Source organism: Asterias rubens, chromosome 22 (assembly GCF_902459465.1).
Source record: "Asterias rubens chromosome 22, eAstRub1.3, whole genome shotgun sequence".
In the NCBI taxonomy this organism is placed as follows: domain Eukaryota; kingdom Metazoa; phylum Echinodermata; class Asteroidea; order Forcipulatida; family Asteriidae; genus Asterias; species Asterias rubens.
The window spans coordinates 1251345-1267206 of NC_047083.1; the positions used below are offsets into that span (position 1 = coordinate 1251345).

At 37.7% G+C, this 15862-nt stretch overlaps 1 protein-coding gene across 1 annotated transcript; it reads right to left on the reverse strand.

The window, feature by feature from the left end:
• Positions 1-1292: 1292 nt before the first annotated feature.
• LOC117305008 (protein lin-9 homolog) lies at positions 1293-15845 on the reverse strand. Its single transcript, XM_033789688.1, has 14 exons — positions 15728-15845; positions 13990-14087; positions 13472-13582; positions 13031-13248; positions 12494-12619; positions 11735-11898; positions 11066-11199; positions 10529-10611; positions 10023-10155; positions 9435-9515; positions 8850-8975; positions 3715-3894; positions 2459-2553; positions 1293-1713 (listed from the first exon to the last, which is right to left on the reverse strand). The coding sequence occupies exons 1-14, from the start codon at positions 15750-15752 to the stop codon at positions 1611-1613; spliced, it is 1677 nt and encodes a 558-aa protein (XP_033645579.1). The 5' UTR covers positions 15753-15845; the 3' UTR covers positions 1293-1610.
• Between the last annotated feature and the right edge of the window lie 17 nt (positions 15846-15862).

Genomic DNA, 15862 nt, shown 5'->3' on the forward strand with positions numbered 1-15862 from the left:
CAACAATCTGCTTGGCACAGCAAAGTCATGATTTTGGACTTGGGCAAGTTGATTAAATCTTTACAGACTAGACTTGCCTTCAATGTCTTTGACTGTTTTTGTCAGCACTGTTCTGCTTGGCAGATGGTTTCATGATTTTGGACTTGGACTTGGGCAAGTTGATTAAAATTCCTTCCAAACATGGCGTCTGCGATGGCATTATTGCTTCATTAATTATTGGCCGTGTACAATCCTAATACATTCGCTCCATGATCTCCACTAAGCTTGGGCGATATCACTATATTATCGAATATCGCGATATTAATTTGGACACGATTTCGATACCGGATGGATTTGGTTGTAATCGAAATATCGATATATCGCGATATATCGCGATGTATCGCGATAATCGCGATATATCGATAAAATATTGCGATGTATTTGCTAGCTGAGACATCTTGCACCCCATAGGTTTGGAGTAAAACCAGAAGAATAGGTCATTAGAACACCTCTCTTATGCTAGGACTGTCTCTTCTACAACTTTCACTTGGAGTTTTAAGACTGATGATGTCAAATTTCATTAATCGCGATTATATCGAATATCGCGATATATTGTCGGCGATATATCGTGAATAAAATAAATCGATATCGCCCAAGCTTAATCTCCACTTCTATGCAAAATACATCTATATTTTTTTGACATTATTCACATTATTTACAATATTTATGGTACATTTTATTGTTTTGTTCATGAACAAAATACAAAATAACTAATATTGTTACATAGCCGTAGCCATACATTTTTGGCAGCAGTCAACCTCGATCATCTGCACAGGTCAAGAACTTCACACAAAGGAAGCCAGGATATGCAGACGATAGCATTTTTAAGTTTAGGCAGTGGTACAAGGCAATATGCAGAAAGTTGAAGATAATTAAATAAATCTTATAAACCATATTCACAAGACGCCAGTGGGGTAGGTCCACCTCCCTAATGTTATTGGCCCATCTAGCGCAGTGTGCGTACATGTACAAGGCTCAGAATTAAAACGGAACTGCAAACCTGAGGCTAGTGATTTTAACTCATGACCGGACAAGTCCGGTGGTTTTGTGTTTTCAAATTGACTACAGTACCACATTGTGTAATAATATCTTTAAACCTCTCTCAATTGTGTTGAATGTTGAATTCAGATTCGTTCAGCCAAGTTATAAAGCTGTCAAGCAGAAAATATTCCATAGCAAATTTCTTGGCTAAGCAAAAATGAGTGGAGCACCAGTTGCAACAACTTTAAGGAAATTTGGCTGGTAACCAATTTCTGTTAAGCAAGATTTTTCTGTGCTAAGCAATTTTCTTTTTATGCTAACAGGCTTGATGAAACTGGGCCCTGGTTGTGTTCAGGTCAGGAGTTACGGCGAGGTCAAAGGTGACAACAAATTGCATACTGAACCTTGTGAACTTGGTGTGAAGTTATGCAAATTTCCTGCCATCACAAACCAAACAAACAAACAAACAAACGAACACTAGTCGCTCTTCGTTTCTGTATCAATTGATCTAGTGTGGGTTTGGGGTTAACTTGAAGGTCAAAGGTCACCTGATCCGGTCAAGTAGCGCAGGGGATTCCGGGTATGATTCTTCAGTAGTCGGTGTTCTTCTCTGCAAAGGCATGAAGGTTCCCCATCTGGCTCATACCACTCTGGATGTGTGCAATGTGGATTTCTACGTTGTCTTGAAAACATCTTTAAGGGAACAAGAGTAAAAGTTTAAAGAATCACTCAAATAAAACAAGAATTATTCTTCAAATTATTATAATTAAAGGTTTTCCTGGTCGATTTTTCAACAAATCAGCAGCCAATATAAGCATTGCCTTATTCTCAGAGCTGCTTACATTTCCAACTTGCAATCAGGGAGATTTTGTACAACATTCAGAGAGATAACAAAACGGGGAAAAAGTTTCCATATCGGGGAGATTTAAAATTTTGCTCATCGGAACAGGCAAAGATTTATAGAGTGGAGTACTGTAACGGATTTGGTACTGTACCCCCCAAACCGCACTCCCGAGCATAAACCTAGGCACATTAATCTTATCAGAGTCAAAACATTTAGATGATGACTTCCAATAAATAGAGCGGTGTATTTGGGACAATACAGGGTCGCCTCCACCTTTTCCCACCCTTGATAATGTCCTTTGTGTTTCCATTTGCATGTGGTCAAGCCAGTCCCTTCCCTTCAACCTCCAACCCCCCTTTTGTCCCCATTGTTAACCCCTTGCTTTTTTTCTGTATGCTTTTGAACCCCATTCATGTATTTCCACTTCACTGATAATATTTCACTTAGTTACCTGTTCATGTTGCTTTGTCATTAAGCCTTCAAGAAAGACTCTGCTAGTGTCGAAACATCAGACCATTAACTATTTTTGCATCCAAGACATCCAGGTTTTAGTACTGAAATAGAATGTGTTAGAATTTGTTTGGAAAAACTCACCTGAGGTTTGAGGGATCAATTTTCTTCTTAATTTCATCTAAAGATTCGTTCAGCGATTTGAAACCATACGAATTCATATCATTCTTGGCTAACGACTGTCAAAGGAACAGAAAAAAATAACATTTAAATTTATTTCAAGATACATTTCAAGGGAAGGCATTCATTTGGTAATCACTCTTAAAGGATTCGGGTACTTTTTTAAAATGTCCACAGATTTACATTAAACTTACAGGGTTTGAAGATGATAGTGGAAAGCTTCCCTTCAAATATTACTAACTGAGGTTGTGTAGTTTTTGAGAAATGAGTAAAACAAGTCACAAAATAATTTTCGTCTCAAAAGACCAACATTATTTTAGCATGTAAAACCCCCTTTACCAGTTATGATATTATACCAAAACCATAGCATAACTGGTTAATACGTTTTTACATGCTAAAACTGAGACAAAAATTATTACTTTTACTCATTTCTCAAAAACTACAGCACCTTAGTAGGTAAAATTTCAAGGGAAGCTTTCTACTACCATAATCTTCAAACTGTTTAAGTTTAATGTAAATCTGTGGACATTGTGTTTTTTGTTAGGAAAAAGTACATAATAGTTTGTACCCTTTAACATTAGGCTAATGGCAATAAAAACCTTTGGCTAGAAGCCTACAGCAGTTTTCGATAGTATATGCATTTTGTGAAACTTTTACTGCAAGGTAGTGTCGTATATGTAAAAACATCTGTTTACTAGGCCTCAGACTTTTATCACAAAATACTCTGGTACCCATTTGAAAAAAATGAACAACAAGTACTACCCAAAGCTTTGTGAACACGGGGAACCCGACACTACAGATACACACCTATAAATTTGCAATACCTTTCATAGCAACAACTACTTCATCAGGGCCAAATTTCATAGAGCTGCTAAGCACACAAATTTGCTTAGCATGAAATTTCTTTCTTGATAAAAACAGGATTACCAACAAAATTTCTTTTTGTTGCAATTGTTTGTACATGTAGTAATCAGCTGTTGTTTGCTTAAATCCTGAAAATCACATGGAAAATTGGTCGGTAATCCTGTTGTTATCGATGAAGAAATTTCATGCTAAGCAAATTTTCGTGCTTAGCAGCTCTATGAAATTGGGCCCTGATGCAAGTAGTTGTTCCTGCGAATGCTCATGCAGATTTTTATTTAATTAGGTAGTCTCTACGTGCTACCACTACCTTCCTTGTTTATCTGACTAACGCAGCTATTTTCGTTAGTATTGTCTACCTTTATTTGCAGCATCAACGACGTTAGACTTGCTACCAGGTCATTCAGCTTAGGGTTCTTGACGGCTTGGTCTCCCAGTGCTAGGTTAGCATCGTGTACCATCTGGCTTGCTTCTTGGTCACATTGTAACCGATCTGCCGTGGGTTCGGACAAGGGCGGTAATCCCTGCTCGGGAGCAATCTAAAAAAAATAATATTAATAATAAAAATAATGAAATAATACTTGTAAAGTGCAAAATATCCACCTAACAAAGTAGGGGCTCACTGTGCAACAAAAAATGAGGAACAATTAAAAGAAAGAAAAACAAAATTAAACTGTCCCATTGTAGGCAATAGACCGATCCATTATTCATTAAGCTCCGCCCCATTGCGTATTGACCAATCACAACCCATTGCACAACCAAAAGGCCGACACTATAAAGTCCGACATGCATGCACAAATGCTTGGCGCGCGCGAAAGAGTCGTGCAGAATGGCATTGGGGAGGCTCACGTGTTCTAGTTTTAAGAGAAGTTTTGAATTGAAGGAGCGAAGGTTGTGAGGAAGGTTGTGAGGAAGGCTGTTCCAAAGACGAGGGGCAGGAGCATGGACAGATTTGATGGTTTCCAAAAAGCGAGTTGCACATGTCCAAAACATGGACTAAATAGTAATCAAAGGGGGGGGGGGAAACAGTTAGTTTAGATGGACATGAACAAATCAGGATAGATTTTTCTGAATCGGCATTCCAGATATGATCAGAAAATGTAAATTATTACTTGGCATAGAAGCACCTTGTTTACCACACAAAACAGGTGCATGTTCTGTTCCCTTTTGAACTGCTCAAAAGTATGTGTACACATGTACAGACTGTATTGTATTACATGTACATGTATAAGCAGGCCTGGACTTAGGCTACCAAGGCAATTACCTCCATGCCAAATATTTAACTTCAGACATCCCCATCGAGGCGCCATTGACAAATTGTAAAAAACCGTGAATAGTTATAATAATTTGTAAAAGAGTTTAAAAATTAAATACCGTAAACTTCTACGCAACCAGACGTTTGATCAAATTTCTTGAAACTCAAATAAAAAAGTAGGTTTACGTTGTAAATTATGTCTTTGGAGCTGCGTCTAAAGACTAGGTAGATGTACAAACATCAGTTTTTGCGTGTTCTCGCTTTTTGCATACTTCGCAACCGATGAAACATCAGGCTTTATTTAGGAATCTGTATCCAATCAACCTCAAATACTGCCACTTACCAAAAGTAATACCAAACTTTTTTGAAATAAAGACTACTATTTCAATTCATAATGAATGAAAATATGGCACCCAGTCCGATACATAGTCATGACAGTACAGACAGTTTACAACATTTTTTACAATCATGTTTTGTAAAAATTTATTTCAAAATGAAAATTAATCGCCATATAAAAAAATATATAGATCATTGTGGTTCAGTCAGTACTTCTACTTGGGAGTACTTGTAGATTTGCATTATTGTAAAAATCTTATATGCAGCACAATTTAAAACGAACGAGATGTTCAAAATACATGAAATTGATAGACCCAAAACCACAATGCAAGTTTCGTGTTGTGAAATTGACACACGCGAACCCTATTGACAATGCAATGAACACACACAACGCTTCGCTATCTATTGTGTACACAACGCTATATGTATCCCTACACAACAGTGTGGCCGTGCATGTACATGTAACATGTACACACGACGATTGCACCATTTTCCACATGAAATTTACCGGTGATTTTCCCCCGAAATCCTCCTTCCCATCGTCGTAATCTTCATCCTCGTCGTCCCAGTGATATCCATTTAAGTATTCTTCTTCATGCTTTGGTATTTTCACGACTTTCACGGGCACATAATTCTTGCGTTTTCGTGGTGATTTCTTGGCCAAGTTGACGACAACTGCACGCCGAGCCACACCCGTACCATTCTCAGAATTCACGGCGAGTAACGATTGGTTCCCGTTGAAAGCAAATTGAACGTCACCCGTGGGTGAATCTTCCATGATTCTTGTCCAATTTGGCTCATTTTAACACCAATATAAACATGATTTCCAGTCTGACTTGAGCGTCTTATTTCCAAGTCGCAGAACAAAGGCCTCGGAATTTTCTGGTGGTTTTTAAATCGCGGAGGCCATATTGAAATTTGGGCATTTAAATTGGACCACGCATGCTCAGAAAGGTTACAAGGCGGGTTGATTTGACGCGATTGGTCGTGAAAAGTCGAATCTGAGGACCAATCAAATTTGAGTAGGTCTCGGTATTGACCAATCACAATCGTGCACGCTGTTCCCGTACGAATATTTTTGCGGGAAAGGGGCGACTCTGCATAATGCAAAACACGGACAATTATTTTTAGACTTTCTTAATTATTTGAAATCCATTTTTTTGAAATAGGTGAGGTATGTCTTACATTTTTAAATTATATTCTTTAAGGGGGTTGGATGCACTTAAATTTCCCCCAGTGCATTATTATTTCAATTCAGTATCAAATAGCTATAATTTTTAATATTTCAATAAATAAATTCAAATTTTTGTTGTAATCAATGATGGGCTAATTATGCATGGTTTAAAGTATCATTGAAATTATACCTTGAATGATCTTCTGTTTTTCATAGTTGTAATAAATAATTTGTAATTTGATTTGAAGAAATATGAGTTAATCAAAAGTCAATTTAAAATTCTAAATTTTGCAAATTTGTTTTGTTTTCTGTTTAGACTGTTTTTAAAGAATCTATTGTTTATTGCAGCAGTCCATTCATATAGGTAGTCTAATAAAAATGTCCTTTTCTTTAAAGTTTAAGTAGTTTTCGTGTTTTTCAAATAAGATTTTAATCATTCTGTATATGGATACCCAACTTTGTTTTTGAAAACCTGCCTAGCACACAAAACTTCGTACACTCCGCTGATCTTCTGAAAGATTGCATACCTTTTTATTTAATAATAAAACAATTGATAAAAAATTACTTTTATATAGCATCCTTCACCACAAAAAGGTCCTGAGGCCAAGTCTTTTCCCAAGTCAAATTCAACACACTAGACAGACAAACAAATTGTTTCCAATTGCTTGAATTTTACCATTTTTTTTAAAGAAAACCAAATTGACCCCTGTTGCCATATACAAAATTAAAGACAATAAATAAAGACTCGGTACACAAAAGTGGAAAGTATTTTATTATTTCAATGAACAACTACAAAAATGCAAACTAAATACGTTTTATGGTCAAACCATCCCATTCGTCCGACACCCCCACCCATGTTTCCCTCTTCATTGTTTACCCCTTCCTTATTTCTGTGTGCTTTTTGCCTCTCTTGCTATCCTTGTATTTCCATTTCACTCCACTTCACGTGTTTATGTGTTTTAGAAAGGTTTGCGGTAACACCATGTAATGACTATCTCTAATGGGTTGGGGTGGTTCTGAAAAGAACCGTTGGTTTCAACTCGACGTTTCGATCAGAATGCTCTGATCGTCTTCTGGAGTGTTTATGTGTGTTGTGTCGTCAACTAGCCTTCGAGAAACACTCTGCCAGGGTCAAGACGTCAGGCCATTTACTATTTTTCACTCTTCGTTTCATGCAATAACTATCATCCACTATAGTTTAATGCATGTCATTGCTTTGCCACAGTCACAAGGTAAAATCTAGACTATTCCATTTCACACGGCGAAACAGAGTGAAAAGGAATGGCAAGTTTTCACCAAGTGACTGACTAAATTCAGTGACAATGCAAGAACAAATTGCGCTCAACATTTGTCAAACATTGATCCTTTTCATTAGAAAAGTTTGGTACAACAAACATCAAACATATTAAAGGCAGTGGCCACTTTTGGTAATTACTCAAATTAATTATTTAATAGCATAAAACCTTACTTGGTAACGAGTAATGGGGAGAGGTTGGTAGTATAAAACATTGTGAGAAACGGCTCCCTCTGAAGTGCAGTACTTTTCGAGAAAGAAGTAATTTTCCTTGAATTTGATTTCGAGACCTCAGATTTAGAAATTGAGGTCTCGAAATCAAGCATCTGAAAGCACACAACTTCGTGTGACAAGGTTTTTTCCCCCATTATTATCTCGCAACTTTGATGACTGATTGAGCTCAAATTTTCACAAGTTTTTTATGCATATGTTAAGATACAGCAAGTGAGGAGACTGGTCTTCGACAATTACCAATAGTGTCCAATGTCTTTAAGGGTAAAACCAAATAATATTCTGTATCCCCAATGGAAATTTAAAACATCTCTAAAACAAAAGAATAGAAACTTATAATAATAATAAATCTTATAAAGCGCTGGTATCTAGAAAAAACTACTCACTATTATCCACCTTGCACCCTCGAACTAAACAACACATGGGTTTATCAGAACATAAAAAGATTAGTTTACTTTCAGTAAACTTCCTGCACAAAACATTTGTATTGGAGAGTTGGCAACTCTGCTGATATCATTCCACACAAAGTTAAATACCATCCACTAGTGTTTTTAATTTCATCAAAATCCACACAATATTTTCAATATCCACCACACACTCGGAATATCCACACACACTATTCTCCTTGTCAAATCAATATCCACACACTATTTTCAATATCCACCACACATTCTGAATATCCACACACACTATTCTCCTTGTCAAATCAATATCCACACACTATTTTCAATATCCACCACACATTCTGAATATCCACACACGCTATTATCCATGTCAAATCAATTTTCACACATTATTCTGAACCCGCATAATATTCTTACTATCCAATATCCACTAAGAGCAAAATTCCTTGGTATAAAAAGTGCCATAATTTGTTTTCTTGTTTTTTTACACCCATACACACTGATGTGTGTATAGCACTGTATACTTTGTACTTTCCAGATTTCTGTGAAAAAATCACAGGCATATTACTCGGGTAGTAGTAAAGGACGAGTCTCACTGCGGCGATAATGAAAATGATAACGATCCTGACGCAAAGAGAATGCATTCTATTGGTTGAATGAGCATGTGCGTATTCTGCGTGGAGCAATTGAACGAATGCGTTCTCTTTGCGTCATGATTGTTTTTCGTTATCGCTGCATTGTGACTCGGCCTTTACTCTGATGTTGAAAATTGAAAGAGAACAAAAAACGACAATTCTTACCTCTTGACAATATTTCTGGACATCGTTCAAATACCCGTTGAGATCTTCGTTAAGATGCTCCAATTGCAGCACACACTTTGCATATTTCTCTTTGAAATTCAATGCTGATAATTGGTTCATAGATTGCTACAAAATACAAACAAAGAACACAACCGTTTAAAGGATTTGGGTACAATTTCCAAAGATTTACATTAAACCTACACAAGTTGAAAATAACGATAGTAGGAAGCTTACCTTAAAATATTATTAGCTGAGGTGCTGTAGTTTTTGAAAAATGACTAAAACATTGTCACAAATTTACGTTTTACATACGAAAATAATTTTTCCATGATCAGTTTATAACCCAACCATGACCAGTTAATAATTTAACCATAATCAGTTTATAACCCAACCATAACCAGTTGATAATCTAATCTAACCATAATCAGTTTACAGCCCAACCATAACCAGTTGATAATCTAATCTAACCATAATCAGTTTACAGCCCAACCATAACCAGTTGATAATCTAATCTAACCATAATCAGTTTATAGCCAAACCATAACCAGTTGATAATCTAACCATAACCTGGTTAATTCTACTCACCATCCTCTCAGCCTCTGTATTCTTGTCTTTCAGCTCTTGTAAAAGTTCCTTCTTGAAACTTAGTATCTTGGATACTTTGGTCTGAATGAAAAATATAAAAAATAACAAATAACTCAGAACTGGAATGATTCTGATTGGATCGGAGAAATATTCCAGGGCGAGCTCACGGACCACTAAATTAGACCAGCGAAACGTCCTATTGGAATGTTAAAAATAATTATACGAGTATTCACTTGTGTAAGAATGCTCCTGTACTTCGTCATAACGATGCAGCCCATAAGAATGTTCTTGCTTAGCAGAAATGGATACCAGCCATAAAATTTTGGCTAACCGGAAAACCTGCTAAGCACCGTTTTTGAAACTGGGCAAAGGCCAAATTTCAAAGAGCTGCATAAGCATAAAAAGTTGCTAAGCACAACAAAATTATGCTTACCAGAATAAGATTACCATCTAAAATAACATTTTACACGTACAAAATGTTACTAGTGTCCTACTCAGTTTGGTAAGCAGAAGAATATTAAGCAATATTTTCTGCTTAAGCAGCTCTATGAAATTGGGCCCAAATCTTAAAAATGACTCTTATCTTACCACAAGAACCAGGAATTTGACAGGGAATCCACCGAGCGTCTTCTCATCTCCTTGAAGCTTCCCCCTAAGGGGCGACATTCCCAACATGGGATCGTTCCCAAGACTAGGCGAGTGTAACCCTTCCATTGTTATCCTGCATTTTGACAAATCCCAGATTTTTAGTCATAGGTAAATTCAATAAATAACAACTACAGAAACACATTTTATAAGAGAACAATTTTGCTACAACCCTCACTTCACAAAGCGTTACATCTTAACAAAAATAGAAATAATATCAAGACTAAGAGTAAAGAGAGGTTTTCGGTAACACCATGTGAAAATCTCTTTTGACCAAACCATACTCAAAAAAAATATTTTCACATGGTGTCACCGCAAACCTCTTAGTTATACTTACACCATGCAAAGTTTAAATCCTACTTAAGACTTGAAATCCTAACATAATAGAATATCATTAAAACTTTAAAAAGAGGTTGTCTTTTTGGATGAAGGTTCAAAGGTCACCGTACCTTGGTGGTGAGAACATAGTCGGTCTCGGCCGTTGTTTCTGTAGGAAGGTGGATAAAGGCATTGTGTCCTGAGGCTCTTGGCCCTGAAATAAAAAAAATAAAAATGAAAATTAGCTACTGTCAGTTTTTAGGAGATAATGGGCAAATGTCCTTGGAGGGCCAAGAAGTGTTCCCTGAGGAACACTATTTGGGGTCTACCAATTAAGACACAACATTGACAAGATTTGGGGATAAATCCTATTTCGAGTTATGGATACGGAATTTTACTTGTCCTAAGCCCTAACATTAATCCTAACCTAGGAAGAGTTTGGTGAAATCAACAGCTTCAACCTTTATCAGTGTGTCCTTTTCTCATGAATCTTCCCAAAAGTGGATTGGATGAAGCTTGTGCCCATGCCCATACCAAACACCAGGCTTTAGAAAAGGATCTACGTACAATATACAACATTCCCTGGTATGTCTGCATGCTGCGCCCTATTGTCCCAAATGTCCCATTATAAATTATTGGAGGGCGGGAACAAAGTTGTTTATACTTACTAAAACCTCTGTGTCCAGGATCGTATGTGTGCCAATGTTATGCCGGTCAAAGGTCACTCTGTACGTAGCATTCTGGGTATCAATAGCATCAATCTGACCGGTGAAGAGCCCATCATGGGGTCGCCGTAATCGTGCTATTTAAAAATTCAAATATATTTAAGTTAAAGTTAGGGTACATCCGATCATCCTTAAAGGGCATGAGAAAAACGGGCCTAGAATTTCAGTTAAAGGTGTTCATCGTACAAAAAGAAACCAGGCCTAGAATTGCATCTTTGAGCGGGCAAGGCCATTTCCATTTAATTGCACTTCAATTGGGAAATCTTTAAGTCTATGGGAATTTTTTGAAAGGGCACCAAGACCAAGACAAGAGCATAGAGTTCTATATAAGAACTGCAGGGCACACTGGTGATGCTGCTTGCACAAACGCGACGGGGCCGTAAGATGACAAGCGCGCCATTCTGCACGCGCGTTGAATATGAAATACACGTTTGAGGTTTTTTTTATTGAACGCTCACGCGATGCTGTTTGTTCAACTTACAAAATGGCCGCACAAACACACGCTGTGAGATAGCTGTTTTGTCAACTTACAAAATGGCCGCCTGCTCGCATACCGGGGCGCGTATATAGGCCAGTGGGCGCTCTAGTTCTTATATATAACTTTATGATTACCTGTGACTTTGGTTCCGATGACCAGTGGTAGAGGTATTTCTTTTGGAAGATCTTTCAATTCTGTCTCGTCGAGCTCGCTGGATTTCCGCTGTTGGAGCAATCTCAGTCTCCTTCTCTTGGCTTCCAACGCCGCTCTCTCCTCAGCGAAGAACGCCGGGGAACATCTGATGATTAAATTATTAAAATGTTACCTATAACGTCTAGCAAACGTGAATTCATTGCCACCTAGTCCTGGGGCTAGAACAGGGTGATGCCCTTCCCAGTCTATAAGAATGTAGGCATTGGATCATTCACTTGGAGCCTGTCTGGTAGAGCAGAATTCATACACTACCTTCGGAACTTTTTACAATCTTGCTTAAGGGCACAACCGTCATGTCTAGATTCGTACTCAGACCATGCTGACAACACCAGAGCTTGCGTCCGGTGAACTAGACCACTCGGCCACAACACAACACGCTATCTCGTTTAACCCTAGTCTCAAGCAAGGGGAGATATTTCTCAACAGTTAACCGGGGTTAGCACTTCAAGTGTGAACAGGTCAACAAAATTTCCTAGAAATTTCTCAAGAAAACCCTCTACTCACCCGTGTGATTTACCCATAAGTCTTCAAATGATACACCGATCTACTCTCGTCAGTTTCCGAGACCCTAGTCTCAAGCAAGGGGAGATATTTCTCAAAAGTTAACCGGGGTTAGCACCTCAAGTGTGAACAGGTCAACAAAATTTCCCAGGAATTTCTCAAGAAAACCATATACTCACCTCCGTGGTTTACCCATAAGTCTTCGAATGATACACCACTCTACTCTCGTCAGTTTCCGACATTTTAACTGAGGAAAAGATTCTCGCAAACAGATGAGAAAGTCGTTCTCTCCGCTGAAGAGTGCTCTGAGAATGCAAAGAGAGGATGACAAATTAAGAAGTTGTCGACATAGTCAGGGGTAAATTTCACGGCTCTGCTTAGCACGGAATTCTGAGCTTACAGCGCCCTACTGCCATTGTTCTATGGGTCCTAACCGATTAATTATGTGGTAAGCAGAGCCATGAAACTGGGCCCAGTTGTTTTCAACAGTTCCTGACGAGATGATAATCATACACAGCGTGTTTTCACAACTGTAACCCCTTGCACACGGGACACACCTCAACAAAATTCATGTCTACCATTTCCACCTTTTTTGGAGTTGATTCCTTTGTGTACATTTGTGACTCCCATAATGGGGGACAGGATGAGGTATATAATGCTCTCCCAGCAATCTCTGGGCAATATTTTTCAGAAGAAAACTCGGTTTGTGTTCTTACTTGTCAATATTTGAGTAAAACCACTCGTAGATACACCACTTGTAAGCCTTGGGAAGTTTGAGGAGATTCTTAAGACGGACGCCGATCTTCTGTGCTGCCTTCTTGGCCGGCGTGCTGAGGATGATGTTCTGAATCGCTGAGGAGGTTGCCGAAGAAGTCTTCTGTGGTGTGGATGGAATAGAGTGGCTCCTTGCATGGGGCTGTACCGCCTTGACAGGCTGTCAACAATAACAACAACAACAACAACAACAACAAAGGGAGAGAAGAATAAACATAATTGAGACGAAAATTATTTTCATGACATTGTTTTACTCATATCTCAAAAACTACAGCACCTACTATCAATATCTTCAAACAGTAAAAGTTTAATGTAAATCTTTGGACATTGTGTCTTTTGTCGTACAATAAGTACATAGACCCTTTAAATCTGGGTAGACTTACAGAGTTTGTTGGGGTGGATTTAGTCCTCTTTGGGGATGACCTGATGGGGGACATTGATGTGTCCTCATCGTCGTTGAAGATGAGGCGATTTCTCTTTCGAATTCTCGGGGGCTGAAAATAAACAAGGAGCACAAATAAATTAAATGGAGAGAAATTCAGCGAGGACAGGTCCCTAAGTAGAAAAACAGTGTAATTGTTTGAAAAATATTCTCTAACTGAGAGGAAAATATATTGGGGCTGAAATAAATAAGGGGCACAAATAAACCAAGTTCAGTGTAGAAAGGTCCCTAAGTAGAAAAACAGTATAATAGTTTGAAAAATATTCTTTAATTGAGAAGGAAAGTTAAACTAAAACTACCAATGTGACTAAAGGATGTTTCAAATCAACTGAAGGCTAGACGATGACGATTGAAATTTACCTGGTAAGTCTGCTGCGACCTAGCGTTCCAAAGTCTATTATTTACGCATATTGGCCTGCTACGCTAGCTTGCGCTCGGAGAGAACCAAGTGTTACTTACGTTGCCCCTTCTTGGAGGTGTGGGTACATTTTCTTTGACAGGTGACGGCCGGTTCCTACCAGCGCTACGGAGGCTCATCAGAGCCTCCACAGAGGAGTCTAAAACAATAAGAATAATTTAGTAACAATTTAAGGAACCATAGAAATAAAAAAATACAAATTTTAAATAAGGGAATCAATGTGATGTGGTGAAGAGGTTTTCAACTAGTGGTTTAATCCAAACGAGGCCTGGTTCTTAATAATTTTAGCGAGACGAAGTCGAGGTAAATTATCAAGAACAAGGCCTCGGCGGGTTTAAACCACTAGTTGAAAACCGATTCAACACACTTTGATTCCCATTCATAAATACCTTTTTGGTTAAAAGGCGAAATAAAGTAAGAAACTCTGTAAAACTTATCCATTTCCGAGTGCTTGAGCTCTGTTTCCACCTCCATGGTATGTTCAGATTGTACATGTACGATGTTCGTATGCGTGCGTTCGTGACGCGCTCTCAACCAATAGGAATAGCGAAACTGTCTGAGGTATTTATGAATTGAATTTAATCCCGATCACGAATATAGTTTTCTTTGAGCAAGACACTTAATTGCTTCGTTTCACCCAACCAATCACAAAATAATAAATGAACAGTACTTGAAGTGGTTCCTCAAAAAGAAATTTAGTTGTTATGGTTATAATTTTTTTAGGAGTATTTTTTACCAATCTATGACCATACACAGCTTTTAAAATGGCTATTGAAAACTTATGAAAATGTTATTTTTCTGATCTAATGAAATTGGCAAAGAATTTGATGTAGAAACTTTGGATTTATATATGCATGTGTTGTGGCTGAGCGGTCTAGCACACCAAATTAATTAAAATCTCGCTACCGGCATTTTTAAATCCTTGAGCAAGACCCTCCACTGTGAATGTGATACGCTGAATGAAATAGAATTTAGAAGTAATCAAGAAAGCATATAATTAAAAATTATAATAAATATTTGGGCAGAGTCCAGAGAGACAGACAAGGTCCTGCGCGAATTGACTACATAATTATTTGTCATCATGTGTTTGTTTTCTAACTGAATTTGAATGAGCACTTTCATTCACGAATCAGTTTATGTTTTGGGAAAGTTTCCGTATGGCGCCATCACACTTTTTCATTCGATATGAAATAGTATAGAATCTAATTTACTTCAATGAGATATTCCTTTCTGTAAAAAATGAGTGAAAAAGTGGTTGCGCCATACGGAAAGATCCATTTGTTTTTTTTAAACTCTTCAATAATTCATCAACAAAACTTCAAAATAAAAAGTTCAACAAAACAAAATGAAATTGAAAAACCAAAGACAAAGTAACAAATATTCTGCATGATTAAAACACAAAACTAACACTAAGATACACGAAGGACTTAATTATGACAAAATATTAATTATGAGAGTTTGGTCGATTTGGTAATTGCGAGAGCTATTTTTCAGGAGGTCAACAATTTTTGCAAAAAGCGCCATGCAGACATTTTGAATATTGCACGACGTCTACATGTGGCGAATCGTGTGGACACGTACACCAGACTATTTCTTGCGCAGTTCACAACCCGTACAAATTTCCCGACAGTTTTCACACATAAAATAACACCAAGTACAAATATCAATATAGCCAAAAGACACATTAACTATCCGTCAAAATTATTGCGAAGTTTTAGATTGAAATGCAAATTAATTCTGGAAAAAATCCACCTCGAAAAAGATCGAAATTTTGCTTACTTTCCAAGGCAGCAGCATCCGCCATCTTGACGCGCCTCTTTTTAAAGATTACCCATGAATCCTGGGATATGGAAATCGCTGACGAATAAATCCGGAAATTCCCGAAGTTAAAGTGGGACACGAGGTCATCGAACT

Excerpts from the sequence above, each read along its gene's own strand:
- LOC117305008 (XM_033789688.1), bottom strand. The coding sequence starts at position 15,752 with ATGGCGGATGCTGCTGCCTTGGAAA. Across the intron at positions 13,583-13,989 it reads CACCTCCAAGAAGGGGCAAC|CCCCCGAGAATTCGAAAGAG; the intron begins GTAAGTAACACT and ends GTTTATTTTCAG. Across the intron at positions 10,612-11,065 it reads TCCTGGACACAGAGGTTTTA|GGCCAAGAGCCTCAGGACAC; the intron begins GTAAGTATAAAC and ends TTTTTATTTCAG.